The sequence below is a fragment of the Nyctereutes procyonoides genome, unplaced genomic scaffold (genome assembly GCF_905146905.1).
Source record: "Nyctereutes procyonoides isolate TBG_1078 unplaced genomic scaffold, NYPRO_anot_genome, whole genome shotgun sequence".
NCBI classification, from domain to species: domain Eukaryota; kingdom Metazoa; phylum Chordata; class Mammalia; order Carnivora; family Canidae; genus Nyctereutes; species Nyctereutes procyonoides.
Window position 1 is genome coordinate 33,594,451 of NW_026575159.1, and position 20,171 is coordinate 33,614,621.

At 58.3% G+C, this 20,171-nt stretch overlaps 1 protein-coding gene across 1 annotated transcript; it reads left to right on the forward strand.

Moving 5' to 3' along the window:
- The first annotated feature begins 10,967 nt into the window (after nucleotides 1-10,967).
- Nucleotides 10,968-13,449, forward strand: LOC129502516 (nuclear autoantigenic sperm protein-like). The gene is given in 2 exon segments (XM_055314182.1): nucleotides 10,968-12,191; nucleotides 12,194-13,449. Coding segments are annotated over 2 exon segments (2,328 nt in total). The 5' UTR covers nucleotides 10,968-11,068; the 3' UTR covers nucleotides 13,399-13,449.
- The last annotated feature ends 6,722 nt before the right edge of the window (nucleotides 13,450-20,171 follow it).

A 20,171-nucleotide genomic window follows, 5' to 3' on the forward strand; every position in this document is an offset into this window, starting at 1 on the left:
CCCGCTGGAAAGAGGCCGATGGGGTCAGCGTCTCCAGCAGGCTGTGTGTCCCCCGCTGGGGGCCCCGGGTGTCCTCACGGCTCCTGCGTGGCCCCCCGGCCTGACCCTGTGCTCAGCCCCCCACACTCGTGCCTGGGCCCTCCAGTGGGTCCCTGCACGCCCAGCCCTGGCCTGGGGTCCCCGAGGCTGGAGCAGAAGAGGAGAGCCCCAGAGATGAGGACGGGGGCCCTGGGGGCTCTGTCCCCTGTGGGTGGCCCCAGCAGGCCGAGTCGGGAGGGGCTGGGGCCCTGAGCCCACCTGGGGGGGGCAGGTCACACCGCATCCTCCGGAGCTGGGTCATGGAGGCCCGAATGAGCACTGCCTCATCCTCCAGGGCCCAGGGCTGGGCCAGAGAGTCCTGGAGGAACTCCCGGAGCCCTTCCAGGGGCAGCTTCAGGAGGTGTTCTGGGCTGTGGGTGAGAGTCAGACCCAGAGGGCCTTGCCCTGTGGCCCCCAGTGCCCCCAGGCCAGCGGCTAGGGTCCCGCTGTGCCCAGGAGCACCGTGGGCAGTGCGCTGGCTGGGGTGGCCCCTGCCCACTGCTCCTCTCAGGGAGCCCTGCTGCACCCGCCTGCCCCGCCGTCCCCCCGCCCCAGGTCTGGGTGCTGCTCAGAGCACAGGGTCACCGCCCCTGCCACCCCCCCACCCCGGCACACCTGGGCTCCCAGGGGCTCACTTACTCCTGTGCACCTTGAGGATGGTGTAGGCCATGGCCGTGAGCACCCTCTCCCCATTGAGTATATAAGCATCCCACAGCTTCAGGGTCTAGGGGACAGCGGGGTGGGAGGAGCGGCCTGAGCAGGGCCCCTGGGGGGTTCGGCTGGGGCTAGGCTAGGCTTCCCATCTGCCCTCCCGTGTGTGCCCTCCTCCCAGGGAGATCAGGGCTCCCAGCCGCTCCGGGTTCCAACCCCGGCCAGCACCCCCTGCACCCCTGGGGGCACAGACTCTGCCCCCACTTGACGACACCATGCCTCGAGAGGACCCCAGGCTGGCCGCTGCCCAATGGGCCGAGGGCCCGTCCACACCCCGGGCTGACCTGGCCTCCCCCGGGGGAGCTGAGGCAGAGACAGCCTGCCCCCCGGAACCTCCTCTAGGGACCCTCTGGGCTTCTCCAGGATGGGCTGGGCTGTGAGCCTCAGCCTCAGGGCCCTGGGGTCGGGCCTGGCTCGTCTGGAGGGTGGGGCTGAGCTGGGCCCTCCCCGGGGGCAGGGGGCAGGTCCGGGAGCGGGGGTTCCAGGGGGGCCTCACCCGACCGAGGAAGCACAGCAGGAACCACTTTGGGGTATAGATGCCAGTGGACATCTGCTCCTCGTCCTGGCGGGAGGGCAGGAGGTGCTCAGGCCCCACACCGTGGCCCCTGGAGCCGGGTGGACACACTCCCCACGGCCCAGCCCAGCCCCGAGGGCGCCCCCGGGCCCTAGGGGGAGGAACGTGACCCCAACTCTGGGCAGCTCGGAGGGCCATGCCCCCCTCCCCCTGCCCCGGGCCCTGGGGACGGAGCCTCAGGAGCTCCCACTCGCCATGTGCTTCCTCAGGTCCAGGAGAGCTCTTTGGAGAACGCGCTCGTGATGAGCCTGGAACCTGAGGAGCTTCGGGAAGCCTGGGTCGAAGAAGCCTGAGAAGGCCCCAGGCCCACATGGTCAGGGCCTCCTCCTGCACCAGGCGGTGGGGGGTGTCGGGGCAGGGGCCTCCCCCCACGCCCTGACCCCCGTGTGCCCACCGCCCTCGGAGCCCTGACTGGACCCGCTCTTCCCAGAGGGCAGGGCTGCCTCCCAGGCCGGGGGCACGGGGCCCGGGGACCCTCGTCCTCACAGAGACCCCGTGGGGCGTGGGCTGGGGGCTGAGGACCAGGCCTGGCTGACCCAGCACCCTCTCTCCTGCAGGGGCCACCACAGGGACAGGTGGGTTCCCAGCCCTGAGGGGCAGCGGGTGCAGGCCATGGGGAGGGTGATGGGTGTGCACGGCCCTCTTTGGGGCTTGGGCGTGAGGCTGGGGGCCCCCGGGATGGGGAGACGCTGCCCCCTGGGCCCCGTGTGGCCGTGGGCTGGCAGGGAGCCTGGGGGACAAGCAGGCAGCCGGGCAGTAGGCTGGGGGAGCAGCGGGAGTGCGAGCCCGGCCTGCAGACAGTGGGGCGGGTGGCCGTGGCTCCGGGACCCCGAGGCCACCGGGGAGGTGGGGCCCTTGCCCGTGGGGGGGAAGGCTGGGGGGTCCTCGCCTGCCCCCCCATGCAGCAGCCTGCAGGGAGGCCCTCCTGAGCTCCCCTCCCGCCCGGCGGCCCGGCGGGCCCCTACCATGCATGGCGTGCCTGTCGTCGGTCATCAGCTGGGTCAGTGCCCAGAAGGCGTCCTCCTCGGGCAGGAACATGAGGAGGATGGCCGCGATCTCGCTCATGCCCTGGCAGTAGCCCACCTCCTGCAAGAGCCAGAGCCCCACAGAGGGCGTGCGCCCCGAGGCTCCTCTGAGCCCTCCCCAGAGGTGTCAGGCTCCCCTGGCTCCCTCACAGCCCGGGCTCCTGGAGGGGGGCAGGTGAGGGCCACCCGGACCAGCTCAGGCGCCAGCACCCTGGGCCCCGCTACCGAGCCCTGCGGCCGCCGTGCCAAGGCCCCAGTCCTCAGACCAGCAGGAGGGGCCTCCGTGAGCTGTGCCAGGCTGTAGGGGACCCTGGAGGGCAGTTTGGGGGCCTGACTGTGGGGGGTCCCACGAGGGGAGCTGGGCCAGGACACCCCGTGGGGCTGGGGAGCATGTGAGCTGGGGTCCTCGGGAACCCTTCTGGAATGCGCCGTGGAAGGGGGCGGCCTCCTGGGCATCCCGGCCTCGTGCCCTTCAGGGGAGTGGGAGCCTTCCCCGCCCGGGTTCTCGTCAGTAGTGCCATCTGTCAGGGTCCAGACCCGAGCTCTAGGATGGCCGCGGTGCACGTGGGGGCCCCGGGCAGCCCCGGCCCTCGGGCACGCAGGCCCTGCCTCCCCTGGGAGGTCTGCACCCGGCCCCCTGCCCATCCTGGAGGAGAGAGACCCTTCCCGGCATCTCGGGGCCCTGGAGCTGGGGCCCTAACTGTGAGTCCCCCTGGTCACCAGCACTCAGGACAAGGCCGCCCGTGGTGCAGGAGCCGGGGGCAGGGACACTCACGGTGTCGTACACCATGCTGGAGTAGGCCGCCAGCACGTGGAACAGGGCTCGCTGCCTAGGAGGGGGGACAGCGGGGGGGCTCTCCTCAGTCAGCCCCCGCCCAGTGAGGCCACCGAGGTGCCAGCAACCACCCCACAGGCCCCGCGGCCTGCAGGGCCCCTCCACGGGGGCCGATCTCTGGGGTCAGGTCTGCGCACGGGGACAGGCGGCGACCTCACACGTGCAGCGTGCCGGGGGTTATGTGCACCCTGGGGTGTCTGACGCCTCCGTGCGGCTCCCGCCATGGGGTGTGCAGCTCCGGGCTCCCCCAGCACCGCCAGCGCCCCCTCCAGCCCTGGAGCGGCGCCCCCTGCACGCCCCCTGGGAGCCAGCGCTCCCCCTGCCCCGTCCCCGCAGCCCCTGACGCCTCTCCTCCTCTGCCCTGGCCCCATATCCCGGGAACACCACCAGCCCCACGTGGCCCCTGCCCTGCGCCCAAGCAGCCAGGGGGTCCGTGGCCCTGAGCGCAACCCCAGGCCTTCCCAGGTGTCCCTGGACTGGACTCTGTGGGGGGCACCCCGGGCCCGCCCATCCCAGAGCATCTCGGGGCTCCAGGTCTGAGCCGCTGTGAGGAGAGCAGGGAACGTCGTGCAGGTGTGACCCGGATACAGGCTGCAAACCCCTGGGGTCACTATTTGAGCACAGGGGTGAGTAGGGGGTGCGGCCCCCTCAGCGCTGCCAGGAGCCGCCCGAAGCCCCCCGCATGGCGGCCTGATTCTGCACCCCGGCTCTGCGGCCCCTGGGCCCGGGCTGCTGGAGGCCGGCTCCCCCTGGGCCGGGGGTCACAGGTCAGCCTGACCTGGCCGCACTGAGGGCCGCGGGGGCCCCGGGGGGCGGCAGGTTCCCTGAAGGGAGGAGCACCGAGCTCTCGTGGGGAGACGGTCCGAGTGGCCCCCCGGGAAGCCCAGCCACCCTTGCCTTGCGGCTCCCTAGCCCCTCCCCTGGCGCTCCTGCAGGTCACCCCTGGGGTCCCGGGCTCCCACACACCCCGCCCGCTGCACACAGAAGAAGCTGCACCCTCTGCTCCACCCACCCTGCACCCCCCTGTCGGGGGCTCCCTGCCTTCCCCCCTCTCCGCGGCCCCTGGGTACTCTATGGGACACCTGGGCTTCTGACTGGGAGCAGGCCATCCAGAGAACCCCAAGGTGGCCGGAGAGGCTGAGCATGTCCCACAGGGGGCAGCTGCACCCCGTCCTTGTGGGGGGCGGGGGGTGGGACCGATAGTGTAGGGGTGGGAGGTCTGGGGGTGTGGGGGATGGTGTGGGGGTGATGTAGGGGGATGGTGTGGGGGCGGTGGTTGAGGGGGATGGAGTGGGGGGCTGCAGACACAGGGCACCCCCTTCGTTAAGGTGCACATGGAGATGTCTACAGATAAAGGCAACCCCAGTGTGGGGTTTGCTGTGACCCCTGCCCCTGGGGCCCCGTGTGCTCAGGTCAGGGCCTGCCTGGACCGGGGCGGCATCTGGGGGTCGTCATGCTATGTGTGCTCACCAACTGCCTGGCCCCCAGATCCCTTGACTGCCCCCCATGCCCCCACCCCGGCCCCCTGCTTCTCACAGGGCTGCCCCTCACACCCTTGGGGTTCAGCTCAGACGTGACCCCTGGAGGCCCCATCCTGGGGCCTCCCTATCCCCGAGACCCTGGGGGGTGGGGGCACGGGGGTCATCCCCAGCACTCTACCATGTGGCAGTGTGTTGTTTGCTGCTGTCGCTCACCCCGGCCTTGGAGACCCCGTGTCCCCTGCACAGAAGCCCCCGGGCCTCTCCCGGGCCCCCGAACCCTGCTGGCCCAGCAGCCTCACCCGACCCCGTAGTGGTCCCAGAACATGGTGTGACTGCAGAATGTCCGGTTGACGTCCAGGTCCATCTGCATGATGTCCCGGGAGGAGACCAGGGCCGCCTCCTTCATTTCCTGTGGGGAGACCCCGGGAGGAGGAGCCGGCGTCAGGGACACAGACCCCGACCTGTCAGCAGCTGCCGTCCAGGACAGGGAGCCCTGGGGCCACCATGGGAGTGTGTCCTGCAGGAACCTCCTTCCTTCCCCTGGGAGGCCGGGGACGGCGGGAGTGCCCACCGTGCCCGCGGGGCCTGCATTAGGGCCTGTGCCCAGCTGTCGTGGGTGGGGAGGAGACTGAGGGTCAGCCCTGGACAGGGAGGGGACATGGAGGATCAACTCGGTGGGGAGGGGACATAGGGGGGGTCAGCCGGGGTGGGGAGGGGACTGAGGGTCAGCCCTGGACAGGGAGGAGACATGGAGGATCAACCCGGGTGGGGAGGAGACATGGGGGGTCAGCCCTGGTGCGGAGGGGACAGGGGGGTTCAGCCTGGAGGGGAAGGGAAAGGGGGTCAGCCCTGGACAGGGAGGGGACATGGAGGGTCAGCCCTGGTGGGGAGGGGACACGGGAGTTCAGCCTGGAAGGGAGGGGACATGGAGGGTCAGCCCTGGGCAGGGAGGGGACTGAGGGTTAGCCTTGGGCGGGGAGGGGACATGGGGGGTCAGCCTGGAGGGGAGGGGACAGGGGGTCAGCCCTGGACGGGGTGGGGGACATGGAGGATCAGCCCGGGTGGGGAGGAGACATGGGGGGTCAGCCCTGGTGGGGAGGGGACAGGGGGTCAGCCCTGGTGGGGAGGGGACTGAGGGTCCACGGGGAGTGGAAGGGCCCCACCTGGTATTTCCCGGCATTTCTGGCCTTAACCTGGTCGACGTTCAGTAATCACAGCCATACCTGTCCCCGCACCTGGGGCGGGACCCCCTTGTAGACCCAGCGCCGCAGCTGCGGGGAGGAAGGCAGTGCTGGTGAGAGGTGCCCAGGGCGGCCCCTCGGAGCCCAGGGAGCGCGAGGCATCTAGAAGATTCCGGCTTCGGCTCCACAGTGTCTGCGGAGAGGCTGGGTCTCCCTGGAGCTGGGCCCCGTCCCCCACGAGGAGCAGGGACCGTGGCCCCGACCTGACGCTCCCCCACCGCCGTCCCGGGGCCTGGGGAGGCTCGGGCTCCCAGAAGACTCTCCCCAGGCAGGGGGCTCCCCCGAGGATGGAGCAGGAGGACACTGAGGGCGGCCCCCCAGCTCCATCAGGACGGAGAGTCCTCAGGGGCACCCAGCGCCCCACCTTCTCGCTGAGGAGGTAGTGGTCCCATCGCTTGAGCATTTTTATCCATTTGTCTGCACGCCGGGTCTCCTGGAGGAGTTTCTGGAAGAGGACAAGCGGGGGCCGCAGGTGAGGCTCCAGCCGCGGAAGGTGGGCGCTCGGGCCGCGTCCAGTCCCCCGCAGGACCCGGAGGAGCCAGGAAGGCACAGGGCCCCCCGTGGATTGCGGCTCCGGGTCTGGGGTGCGTTCCCGGCAGCCCGTGTAGCGCTGGGACGGGGGACTGGGGAGACACCCGGGGATGTCCTGGGGGACGGGGTGCAGACAGCTGGCCCCAGCACCCCCCCACGTCCTGCCCGGAGCCAGGACGGGCTCTCACCTTGACCTCACGGGGGCTGGGGCTGGGCAGCTCCTTGTCCCTGGAAGGCAAGAGACGCAGAGCCCTGAGGCCCCGGCCCCACAGCCACCCCCCAACCCCCGTCTGCACCCAGGGGCCTGGGGAGGACAGGGCTCCTCCAGGGAGGGCAGGGGCTGCCAGCGGCCTGAGGGCGGGAGGGGGCGGCGTTCTGGGGGGTCTGAGAAGGGTGTTTGCCAGGGGTGGGCTGGGCGGGGACCCCTCGGCACCCCCAGGGGGTGACCTGCCCCCCTCCTCGATGGACCAGCCTGAGAGCTGTCCGCGTGGCCCGGGTACCCCGTGACAGTCCCGCTGAGGTACCCCTGCCTCCCCAGGGCCTGACTGCCCAGTGTCCAGCCGGCCTCGCCCTGCCTCCTGGCCGTCCCTCGTCCCCTGCTGTCCCCTGACTCCCATCTCTGCTGTCCCCTCTGCCTCTGGCCCATTTCACCTCCTGTCCTGTCGGAGCCCCAGAGCACGACCATCCCTAAGCAATCCCAGCAGCCACTAGGCCGTGACCAGGGCTGAGGGAGCCTCACCTGGGGTCTCCAGCCTCTGTCAGGTTCTCATGGGGCTGTTGACCCATCAGCCTCGTCCCCTGTGACCTAAGCCACTGGGCTGTTCCCTCCCTTGTTCCCGCCCAGGGCAGCCCCCTCCTCCTCTTCCATCCTCCTGCCTGGTCGGGCCCTCCCTCTACGGACTCCCCACCTCCCTGCCCTGGCCTGGTCCCTGGCATCTACCTGCAGCCCCGCAGAAGCCTTCGGGACTGTGGGGGCCATGGCTGGGAGGTGTGGATGAGACCACCCCTGCAGACTCGCCCCAGACCAGCACGCCCCGGCCCCAGAGCCCCTCACCTGCGGGAGCCCCTGCTGAAGGGACTGGAAACCCCCCACCCCGGGTGCAGGAGGCAGACACCTGGGCCTGCCCGAAGCAGGCGTGGGGGCCCCTCCTCTGAGTGTCCAGGGGCCTCCCCCGGGCTCAGCTCCCTTCCTGCCCAAGCCCCGGGTCGGCCTCCAGGGTGTCTCAGCTGCAGCCCAGCGCAGACATGGCCCTCAGAGGGCTCCAGGGGACAAGGTCCTGACCTGGGGGGGGGGGGTCAGCCTCCAGAGAGGTGTTCCTGCAAATGCCACCCCCCCCTGAGATGGATGAGGGGTGTCCAGGGGACTCACTGCAGAAAGCCCTGGTGGTTGGTGACCTTCCACAGTGACAGGTCCTGCGGAGACCCTGCTTGGTGCGCCTGCAACAGAGGGGGCTCCGTAGTGGGGACCGATCAGAGCAGGGAAATGGGGACAGGAAGGAGCAGAAGGGGTCCTCTCTCCCCTGAATCCTGAGGGAGCGCCGACCCTCTGAGATTGGCCGGGCACCAGAGGAAGGGCCTGTCTGCCCGGTGGGTGCAGCCTGACAGCCTCACCTGCTTCTATCTATCAGTGACGATCCCCACCTGGGCCTCACTGACCTGGTGACTATGGTCCCCACCTGGGCCTCACCTGGACCCGGTGACTGTGGTCCCCCACTGGGCTTCACCCGGACCTGGTGACTCTGATCCCCACCTGGGCCTCACCTGGACCTGGTGTCTCTGATCCCTACCCGGGTCTCACCTGACCTGGTGACTGTGGTTCTCACATGGGCCTCACCCGGACTGGTGACTGATCCCTACCTGGGCTCCCCTGACCTGATGCTCTGATCCCTACCTGGCCCTCAGCCGGACCCGGTGGCGGTGATCCCCACATGGGCCTCACCTGGAACCGGTGACGCTGGTCCCCACCTGGGTCTCACCTGACTTGGTGACTGGTCCTCACCTGGGCCTCACCTGGACCTGGTGACTGTGGTTCCCACCTTGGCCTCACCTGGACTTGGTGACTCTGGTCTCCACCTGGCTCTCACCTGGACCTGGTGACTGTGGTGCCCCGCCTGGGCCTCACCTGGACCTGGTGACCATGGGCCCTACCTGGGCTCCCCTGACCTGGTGACTGTGGTCCCCACCTGGGCCTCACCTGGACCCGGTGACTGTGGTCCCCCACTGGGCTTCACCCGGACCTGGTGACTCTGATCCCCACCTGGGCCTCACCCGGACCTGGTATCTCTGATCCCTACCTGGGTCTCACCTGACCTGGTGACTGGTCCTCACCTGGGCCTCACCTGGACCTGGTGACTGTGGTGCCCCGCCTGGGCCTCACCTGGACCTGGTGACTGTGGTGCCCCGCCTGGGCCTCACCTGGACCTGGTGACCATGGGCCCTACCTGGGCTCCCCTGACCTGGTGACTGTGGTCCCCACCTGGGCCTCACTTGGACCTGGTGACTCTGGTCCCCACCTGGGCCTCATCTGTACCCAGTGATTGTGGTCCCCACCTGGACCTCACCTGGACCCGGTGACTGTGGTCCCCCACTGGGCTTCACCTGGACCTGGTGACTGTGGTTCCTACCTGGGCCTCACCTGACCTGGTGACTGTGTTCCCCACCTGGGCCTCACTTGACCTGGTGACTCTGATCCCTACCTGGCCCTCACCCGGATCTGGTGACTCTGGTCCCCAATTGGGCCTCACCCAGACCTGGTGACTCTAGTCCCCAACTGGGCTTCACCTAGGTGACTCTGGTCTCCACCTGAGCCTCATGTGGATCTGCGACTGTGGTCCCCACCTTGGCCTCACCTGAACTTGGTGACTCTGATTCCCCACCTGGGCTCACCTGGACCTGGTGACTGGGCTCCTCAGCTACCAATGACTAGGATCCAGGATGGACCTTTAGTTGCTACTGACACCGGGATCATCCCCAGGGTCTCACTTGTTCCTGGTGACTATGGTCATTGTCTGGGCTGACCTGGCTCATCCTTGGCTCTGATCCCCTCTTGAGCCTCATCTGCTCTTGCAGGTATGGTCTCCCCTGTCGTGGGTGTGTAGTGTCTATGGTCCCTTTTGGGCCTCACCTGATGGTACTGGGCCACGATATTGGCCCTTTGCAAGGCCAGCAGGGTCTCCGGGTCCTCCTGCATTGTGCTGCAATCCAAACACATCCAAGAATGAAGGTGCATGAGAACCTTCCGAGGACACATGTGTCCGGGTGCTCCCCGTGGACAGGTAGGTGCCCCTCTGTCTGACCGGAGCTGGAGACAACCCCGTAGCTCCGAAGGGCACAGGCTGGGCTGGAGCATCACACACGGGCCCTCGCTGCCTGTCTGTCCCTTGCCCACCTACAGTCCACCTTCCCAGCCACTGTCCCAGGACATGCCGTCATGCTGGGGTCACAGAGCGCTCCCACCCCGGTATCAGGAGCACATGGGCGGGGGACCCAGGGGCTCCGGGGAACTGCCCATCTGAAGCTCGGGGGTGACGTCTCCCAGCCCGGGGCCGGCGCAGAGATGGTGGTGGGTGGGCCGGCCAGCGAGTGTCCCTGCGGGCTGGGGCGGGGGGGGATCGAAGGTTTCTCTTAGATTCCACAAGCATACTACCAAGGGGAGAAAGCGACGGACTGGACTTCATCAAAATTAAAACCTGATGCCAGCAAGAGTGCGACCAAACTCCCCACCCTGAGGGCAGCGATGTGTGAATAGCCTGAGGGGGGCCTGGGGGAGCACGAGGGACTCCACGTTCCAGTGCATGAAGAGCAAGCCTGCTCATGGGCCAGGGGGACCCAGCGGGCACAGGGCGGGATGGGGGGTGTCAGTCACCCCTGTTGGGGTCCATGCATCTAGGACAGGCTGGAAAGGTCATGGCTTGGGTCTCTGCACAGCACAGGGCTTACAGGGGAGCGGGGTTCGGGTTAGGGCTCGGGTTCGGGGTTAGGGGTTAGGGGTTAGGGTTAGGGCTAGGGCTGGGGCTAGGGGTTAGGGGTTAGGGTTAGGGGTTAGGGGTTAGGGGTTAGGGTTGGGGTTGCGGTTGAGGTTAGGGGTTAGGGTTAGGGGTTAGGGTTGGGGTTAGGGTTGGGGTTAGGGTTTTTTTTTAATTTTTTAAAAGTGAAACCTTTTATATTTTTTTAAGATGTTATTTATTTATTCGTGAGACACATACACACACACACACACAGAGGCAGAGACATGGGCAGAGGGAGAAGCAGGCTCCATGCAGGGAGCCTGACGTGGGACTTGATCGGGGTCTCCAGGATCACACCCTGGGCTGAAGGCGGTGCTAAACAGCTGAGCCACCTGGGCTGACCTTTATTTTTTATTTGTAAAGACTTTATTTATTCACGAGACAGAGAGATAGAGACATAGACAGAGGGAGAAGTAGGCTCTTCCCAGGGAGCCCGATGTGGGACTCTATTCCCCGGATGGCGATCACGCCCTGAGCCAAAGCCACACGCTCAACCACTGAGCTTCCCAAATTTGGCTTCCCAAATTCCCTCTGTTTTCCTCACAGACTGTATTCTGCCCGCTGGCCCACCACCTCAGGGGAACGATGGCCACAGAGTCCACAGCTACTGCCGCCATCGCTGCGGAGCTGGTTTCCACCGACAAGATTGAAGAAGATGCTCCTGCTCCTTCTACCTCTGCAGATAAAGTGGAGAGCCTGGATGTGGATAATGAAGCTAAGAAGCTGTTGGGTTTAGGACAGAAACATCTGGTGATGGGGGATATTCCAGCAGCTGTCAATGCATTCCAGGAAGCAGCTAGTCTTTTAGGTAAGAAGTATGGAGAGACAGCTAATGAGTGTGGAGAAGCCTTCTTTTTCTATGGGAAATCCCTTCTGGAGTTGGCAAGAATGGAGAATGGTGTGTTGGGAAATGCCCTAGAAGGTGTGCATGTGGAAGAGGAGGAAGGAGAAAAAACAGAAGATGAATCTCTGGTAGAAAATAATGATAACATAGATGAGGAAGCAAGGGAAGAGTTGAGAGAACAGGTTTATGACGCCATGGGAGAAAAAGAAGAAGCAAAAAAACCAGCAGACCAGTCTCTGGTAAAGCCTGAAATTGACAAAGAGCAGGAGAATGAAATGGAGAAGGGTGGAAGAGAAGACATGGATATAAGTGAGCCTGCAGAGGAACTACAGGAAAAAGTTGAGTCCACTCCAGATCAGTTAACTGAAACCACTGAGGCAAAAGAAATAGCAGCACCAGAAGGACTGAATGAAGCCAAGGTCACTTCTGGGAAGCCAGAACAGGAAGCCCCAGATGCTGAGGAAGGAAAATAAGTTTGTGGAACTGACGTGCAAGATGAATGCAGAGAAAAAGGTCAGGAGAAGCAGGGAGAAGTAATTGTGAGCATAGAGGAGAAGCCAAAAGAAGCTTCAGGAGAGCATCCTGTTACAACTCTTGAAAAGCAGGATACTGCAGTGGAGGCAGAAGCAGAGCCTATAGATTCAGCAGTCAAGCCAGTGGATGGGGGTGGGAATGAGCCAAAGGAGCAGGTAGCAGCTGCCTCTGAAAATGAGCCAGGAAGGGCTGTTCTTGAGCAGCTGGTAGGGCAAGAAATGCCTCCTGCTGAAGAGTCACCAAAGGTGACAATAGAGCTTGCAGAGGCCTCAGCTGCAGAAGCTGGGTCAGAAGTCTCTGAGAAGCCTGGGCAGGAGGCCACAGTTCTCCCTAAGATCAGACTCCTGTTGAACAACAGACTAATGTAGAAGAACTGACAGAAACAAAAGATGGCTCAGGACTAGAGGAGGAGGTCAGGGCAGAGTTGGTTCCTAGCCAGGAGGAAACTAAGCTGTCCATAGAAGAGTCTGAGGCAGCTGGAGATGGGGTTGAGACCAAGGTAGCCCGGGGGGCTCCTGAGAAATCGCCTGAAGACAAAGTTAAGATAGCTGCTAATGAAGAAACACGAGAAAGAGAAGAACAGATGAAAGAGGGTGAAGAAACTGAAGGCTCAGAAGAGGATAAAGAAAATGACAAGGCTGAAGAAACACCAAATGAATCACTTCTTGAAAACAAGTCTCTTCAAGAAAACGAAGAGGAGGAGATTGGGAATCTAGAGCTTGCCTGGGATATGCTGGATTTAGCAAAGATCATTTTTAAAAGACAAGAAACAAAAAAAGCTCAGCTTTATGCTGCACAGGCACATCTTAAACTTGGAGAAGTTAGTGTTGAATCTGAAAATTATGTCCAAGCTGTGGAGGAGTTCCAGGCTTGCCTTAACCTGCAAGAACAGTACCTGGAAGCCCATGATCATCTTCTTGCAGAGACCCACTACCAGCTGGGCTTGGCCTATGGATACAACTCTCAGTATGATGAGGCAGTGGCATAGTTCAGCAAATCTATTGAAGTCATTGAGAAGAGAATGGCTGTACTGAGTGAGCAGATGAAGGAAGCTGAAGGATCATCTACTGAATATGAGAAAGAAATTGAAGAGCTGAAGGAACTGCTTCCTGAAATTAGAGAGAAGCTAGAAGATGCAAAGGAGTCCCAGCGTAGTGGGAATGTAGCTGAATTAGCTCTGAAAGCAACTCTGGTGGAGAGCTCTACTTCAGGTTTCACTCCTAATGGAGGCAGCACTTCAGTCTCCATGGTTGCCAGTAGAAAACCAACAGATGGTGCTTCCTCATCAAATTTTGTGACTGATATTTCCCACCTTGTCAGAAAGAAGAGGAAACCAGAGGAAGAGAGTCCCCGGAAATATGATGCAAAGAAAGCCAAACAAGAGCTGGAGGTCAATGGAGGCAGTGGGGATGCCGTCTCCAGTGGAAATGAAGTTTCAGAAAACATGGAGGAGGAGGCTGAGAATCAGGCTGAAAGCCGGGCAGCAGTGGAGGGGACAGTAGAGGCCGGAGCTACAGTTGAGAGCACTGCATGTTAAGAGAGGGCACAGAGCCTTCCTCCTGAGGGAAAGTGTTTTTGTATATAATGTATTTTTTCACTTTGGGGGGATTCTTCTTGTATAACTTCAATAAAGATTGTAAGCAAAGGTTAAAAAAAAAAAAAACCCTAACCCTAACCCCTAACCCTAAACCCTAACCCCTAAACCTAACCCCTAACCCTAACCCCTAACTCCTAACCTCTAACCCTAAACCCTAACCCTAACTCACACCGTAACCCCTAACCCTAACTGCAAACCTAAGCCCAACCCTAACTCTAACCATAACCCTAACCCCAACTCCTAACCTCCTGCCCTAATCCCTAAAGCCTAAACCCTAACCCTAACTCTAAATCCTGTGCCTAACCCTAACCTTAACCCCTTTCCCTAATCCCTAACCTCCATCCTAACTCCTAAACACTGACCCTTACCCTTATTCCTCACCCTAACCTCTAATCCGTAACCATAAGCATAATCACTAACCCCTCACATCTAACCTAACTCTAACCACCAACTTCCTCCCCTCCCCTGACCCTACCATTCATTCTACCCATTCACTTACCCTGTGGTTCTGAGTAGTCCCTTCTGATGTGGACGTGGCCCCTAAAGGCACCTCCAGAGTCCTCCAGGGGGTCCTGAGGAAGCCCGGCTCCTGTGAGTGCGGACGTGGCCCCACGTGTTCCTGAGTCATAGTCAGCGGGTCCTGAGGACGCCAGGTCTCCTGTCACTGTGGACTATGCCTCACATCCTCTGGAAGCCTCACAGCAGGTCCTCAGGAGGCTGGGGGCTCCTGTCAGCCTGGACATGGCCTCACATCCCCCTGAAAACTCACCGTGGGTCCTGAGGGGGCTGTGGGCTCCTGTCAGCATAGACGCAGCCCCATATGTCCCGAAGCCAAAGTGCAGGTCCTGAGGAGGACAGGGGTCCTGTCAGTGTTGACGTGGCCCCACATTTTCCTCAAGCCTCACCATAAGACCTGAGGAGTCTGGGGGCTCCTGTCAGCATGGATGTGGCCCCAAATCTTCCCAAACCTTCACAGCGGGTCCTGAGGAGGCTGGAGACTCCTGTCAGTGTAGATGCGGTCCCCACATCTTTCGTAGGCCTCACCACAGGCCCAGACAAGGCTGTCCGCATTGACGCATCCCCATATTTCCCGAAGTCTACACCGGGGATCCTGAGGAGGTCAGCGTCCTGTTGTGTGGACGTGGCCCCACGTCCTCCCGAAGCGAAAGCGCGGGTTCTGAGGAGGCCGGGGCTCCTGTCACCGTGGATGCGGCCCCCAGCTTCCAGAAGCCTCAACTTGGGTCCTGAGGAGCCCAGGAGCTCCTGCCAGAGTGGACTCGGTGCCACATCTTCCTGAAGCCTCCCCGCGGGTCCCGAGGAGGCCCAGGGGCTCCTGTCAGCTTGCGGCCCAATGTCCCCCTGAAGCCTCACCGCGGGTCCTGAGGAGGCTGCGGCTCATCAGCGTGGACGCGTCCCCACGTGCTCCTCAGCCCTCCCCAGCACAGGCTGGCGCCTGTTAGTGCAGGCAGACGAGGCCTATTGCGCATGCGCGCTCCTTGGGCGGGGCCGGGGCTCGGGCGACCCCTGCGGGACGCTCAGGCGCTGCAGGAGGCCATGCTGGAGGCAGCATCCCCGAGCCTGGGGCCGCACCTGCCTCCTTCCAGGCTCCAGCTGAGGCCTGTGAGCTTCGGAAATGTCTCACTGAAACGGAGCCCAACACCCGGCTTCCCCAGAAATACTTAAGGACAATGAATGGAGCCCACAGGACGCGAAATTGAAATGTGGACCAGACTTTGACCACGTCCTGCAAAACTCACTCAACCCTCTTCCACTGTGGGCGGGACCGCGGGCTGGTGCAGCCGCCCTGGAAACAGTGTGGAGGCTCCTCAGGAAGTTACAAATAGAGCCGCCCTGCGACTGACAGGTGCACGGCCTGGAGCTCACTCCGAAGATACAGATGCAGTGAGACTCGGGACACCTGCACCCCAATGTCCACAGCAGCCGGGTCCACAGTAGCCACACTGTGGGAGGAGCCTCGGAGGTGCCCTCAGGCAGATGATGGATAAAGAGGATGGGAGATAGATGATGGTAATAGATGATAGATAGATAGATGATAGGAATGGTACTCAGCTATCAAAGAGAAGGAAATCTTGCCATTTGCAATGACGTGGATAGAACTAGAGGGATCATGTTAAGTGAAATAAGTCAGTCAGGAAAGAAAATTACCGTATGGTTTCATTCATAGCTGACATTAAAGAAGCAAATCAGATGGGCATCTGTGAAGGGAAGGAAAAACAAATAAGATGAAAACAGAGATGGAGGAAAAAGAGACTCAATCACAGGAAACAAACAGGGTCGCTGGAGGGGAGGGGAGTGGAGGGACAGGGTAACTGGTAGACGGGCACAAAGGAGGGCACGTGATGTCATGAGCCCTGGTGTTATCTCCAACTGGTGAATCCCTGAATTCTACCTCTGAAAGTATAATACACTATACTGTTAATTAATTGGGTTTAAATTAAATTAAGTTTAAAAAATCAGTTGACTGTATCAGAGTGCATTTTCTTCCAGGCTCTCTATTCTGCTCCTTCAGCTTATGCCAGAACCACACCCCTGTGGGTTTGGTTTATTTAAGTAGGCTCCATGCTTCGTCCATAGCCCAGCACAGGGCTAGAAGTCATGACCCCGAGATCAAGACCAGGGGTGAGGTCAGGAGTCGAATGCTTAACCAACGGAGCCAGCTGGGGGCCCGAGAACCACACTGCTTTATCCTGTGTCTCTGTGACATCGTTTGAAATAGGAGAGTACTGCATCCCGCTCTGTCCTGCTTCTCCTATACTGATTTGCTGTCCAGGGTCATTTGTGGGACGGACGAATGTCACGAGTGCTTTTTCTATTTCTAAAATCGGCCACCATGATTTTAATAGGAATGACATTGGAACTGCGGGTGGCTTCTGGAACTGTGGACATTTTAACAGGATGAAGGCTCCGACCCCACGAGCCGAGGATGTCATCCCAAAGTCTTGTAATTTTCAGTGTACAAGTCTTGCACTCCCTTGGTTCAGTCTAATTATTTTGTTCTTTTGGATGTTCCTGATAAGGGAGTCATGTCCTTAATTTCCTTTCTGAGTGCTCATGTTGGGACACAGCAAGGCTACTGATCTCTGTTCATTTTGTGTCCCACAACTTTACTGAATTCATTCATTAGTTCTAACAGTTTTTGGTGGAGTCTCTCAGGTTTCCTGTTTCTAATGCCACATCTTCAGCAAATAGGGACAGTGTGACGTCCCCCTTACAGGTGTGCAACCGTTTCTGTTTCCTGTCTGTTGACTACAGTAGGACTTCCAGTGCTGAGAGGGGACTTCCTTGGCTTGTTCCTGCTCTTAGGGGAGACGATTTCAAGTTTTCACTCTTGAGGATGATGTCAGCTGCGGGCCTTCCTACACGGCCTTTATTCTGTTGATATACGTTTCCTCAAAACCCACTATGCCAAAAAAAAAAACCAAACAAACTAAAAAACCCGCTATGTTTTTATGTTGTATTTTGTCAAATGCTTTTTCTACAACTCTTGAGAGGATCATATGCCTTTGTCCTTTCTCTTGTTTTTGTTTTGTTTTGTGTTTTTAATAATAAATTTATTTTTTATTGGTGTTCAATTTGCCAACATACAGAATAACACCCAGTGCTCATCCTGTCAAGTGTCCCCCTCAGTGCCCGTCACCCATTCACCCCCACCCCCCGCCCTCCTCCCCTTCCACCACCCCTAGTTCATTTCCCAGAGTTAGGAGTCTTTATGTTCTGTCTCCCTTTCTGATATTTCCCACACATTTCTTCTCCCTTCCCTTATATTCCCTTTCACTATTATTCATATTCCCCAAATGAATGAGAACATACACTGTTTGTCCTTCTCCGATTGACTTACTTCACTCAGCATAATACCCTCCAGTTCCATCCACGTTGAAGCAAATGGTGGGTATTTGTCGTTTCTAATGGCTGAGTAATATTCCATTGTATACATAAACCACATCTTCTTTATCCATTCATCTTTCGATGGACACCGAGGCTCCTTCCACAGTTTGGCTATTGTGGACATGGCTGCTAGAAACATCGGGGTGCAGGTGTCCCGGCGTTTCATTGCATCTGAATCTTTGGGGTAAATCCCTAACAGTGCAATTGCTGGGTCGTAGGGCAGGTCTATTTTTAATTCTTTGAGGAACCTCCACACAGTTTTCCAGAGTGGCTGCACCAGTTCACATTCCCACCAACAGTGTAAGAGGGTTCCCTTTTCTCCGCATCCTCTCCAACATTTGTTGTTTCCTGCCTTGTTAATTTTCCCCATTCTCACTGGTGTGAGGTGGTATCTCATTGTGGTTTTGATTTGTATTTCCCTGATGGCAAGTGATGCAGAGCATTTTCTCATGTGCATGTTGGCCATGTCTATGTCTTCCTCTGTGAGATTTCTCTTCATGTCTTTTGCCCATTTCATGATTGGATTGTTTGTTTCTTTGGTGTTGAGTTTAATAAGTTCTTTATAGATTTTGGAAACTAGCCCTTTATCTGATATGTTATTTGCAAATATCTTCTCCCATTCTGTAGGTTGTCTTTGAGTTTTGTTGACTGTATCCTTTGCTGTGCAAAAGCTTCTTATCTTGATGAAGTCCCAATAGTTCATTTTTGCTTTTGTTTCTTTTGCCTTCGTGGATGTATCTTGCAAGAAGTTACTGTGGCCGAGTTCAAAAAGGGTGTTGCCTGTGTTCTCCTCTAGGATTTTGATGGAATCTTGTCTCACATTTAGATCTTTCATCCATTTTGAGTTTATCTTTGTGTATGGTGCAAGAGAGTGGTCTAGTTTCATTCTTCTGCATGTGGATGTCCAATTTTCCCAGCACCATTTATTGAAGAGACTGTCTTTCTTCCAGTGGATAGTCTTTCCTCCTTTATCGAATATTAGTTGACCATAAAGTTCAGGGTCCACTTCTGGGTTCTCTATTCTGTTCCATTGATCTATGTGTCTGTTTTTGTGCCAGTACCACACTGTCTTGATGACCACAGCTTTGTAGTACAACCTGAAATCTGGCATTGTGATGCCCCCAGATATGGTTTTCTTTTTTAAAATTCCCCTGGCTATTCGGGGTCTTTTCTTTTTTTTTTAATTTTTTTTATTTATTTATGATAGTCACACACAGAGAGAGAGAGAGGCAGAGACACAGGCAGAGGGAGAAGCAGGCTCCATGCACCGGGAGCCCGACGTGGGATTCGATCCCGGGTCTCCAGGATCGCGCCCTGGGCCAAAGGCAGGGGCTAAACCGCTGCGCCACCCAGGGATCCCTCGGGGTCTTTTCTGATTCCACACAAATCTTAAAATAATTTGTTCTAACTCTCTGAAGAAAGTCCATGGTATTTTGATAGGGATTGCATTAAACGTGTAAATTGCCCTGGGTAACATTGACATTTTCACAATATTAATTCTGCCAATCCATGAGCATGGAATATTTTTCCATCTCTTTGTGTCTTCCTCAATTTCTTTCAGAAGTGTTCTATAGTTTTTAGGGTATAGATCCTTTACCTCTTTGGTTAGGTTTATTCCTAGGTATTTTATGCTTTTGGGTGCAATTGTAAATGGGATTGACTCCTTAATTTCTCTTTCTTCAGTCTCATTGTTAGTGTATAGAAATGCCATTGATTTCTGGGCATTGATTTTGTATCCTGCCACGCTACCAAATTGCTGTATGAGTTCTAGCAATCTTGGGGTGGAGGCTTTTGGGTTTTCTATGTAGAGTATCATGTCATCGGCGAAGAGGGAGAGTTTGACTTCTTCTTTGCCAATTTGAATGCCTTTAATGTCTTTTTGTTGTCTGATTGCTGAGGCTAGGACTTCCAATACTATGTTGAATAGCAGTGGTGAGAGTGGACATCCCTGTCTTGTTCCTGATCTTAGGGGAAAGGCTCCCAGTGCTTCCCCATTGAGAATGATATTTGCTGTGGGCTTTTCGTAGATGGCTTTTAAGATGTCGAGGAAAGTTCCCTCTATCCCTACACTCTGAAGAGTTTTGATCAGGAATGGATGCTGTATTTTGTCAAATGCTTTCTCTGCATCTAATGAGAGGATCATATGGTTCTTGGTTTTTCTCTTGCTGATATGATGAATCACATTGATTGTTTTACGAGTGTTGAACCAGCCTTGTGTCCCAGGGATAAATCCTACTTGGTCATGGTGAATAATTTTCTTAATGTGTTGTTGGATCCTATTGGCTAGTATCTTGTTGAGAATTTTTGCATCCATGTTCATCAGGGATATTGGTCTGTAATTCTCCTTTTTGGTGGGGTCTTTGTCTGGTTTTGGAATTAAGGTGATGCTGGCCTCATAGAATGAATTTGGAAGTACTCCATCTCTTTCTATCTTTCCAAACAGCTTTAGTAGAATAGGTATGATTTCTTCTTTAAACGTTTGATAGAATTCCCCTGGGAAGCCATCTGGCCCTGGACTCTTGTGTCTTGGGAGGTTTTTGATGACTGCTTCAATTTCCTCCCTGGTTATTGGCCTGTTCAGGTTTTCTATTTCTTCCTGTTCCAGTTTTGGTCGTTTGTGGCTTTCGAGGAATGCGTCCTATTCTTCTAGATTGCCTAATTTATTGGCGTACAGCTGTTCATAATATGTTTTTAAAATTGTTTGTATTTCCTTGGTGTTGGTAGTGATCTCTCCTTTCTCATTCATGATTTTATTAATTTGAGTCTTCTCTCTCTTCTTTTTAATAAGGCTGGCTAATGGTTTATCT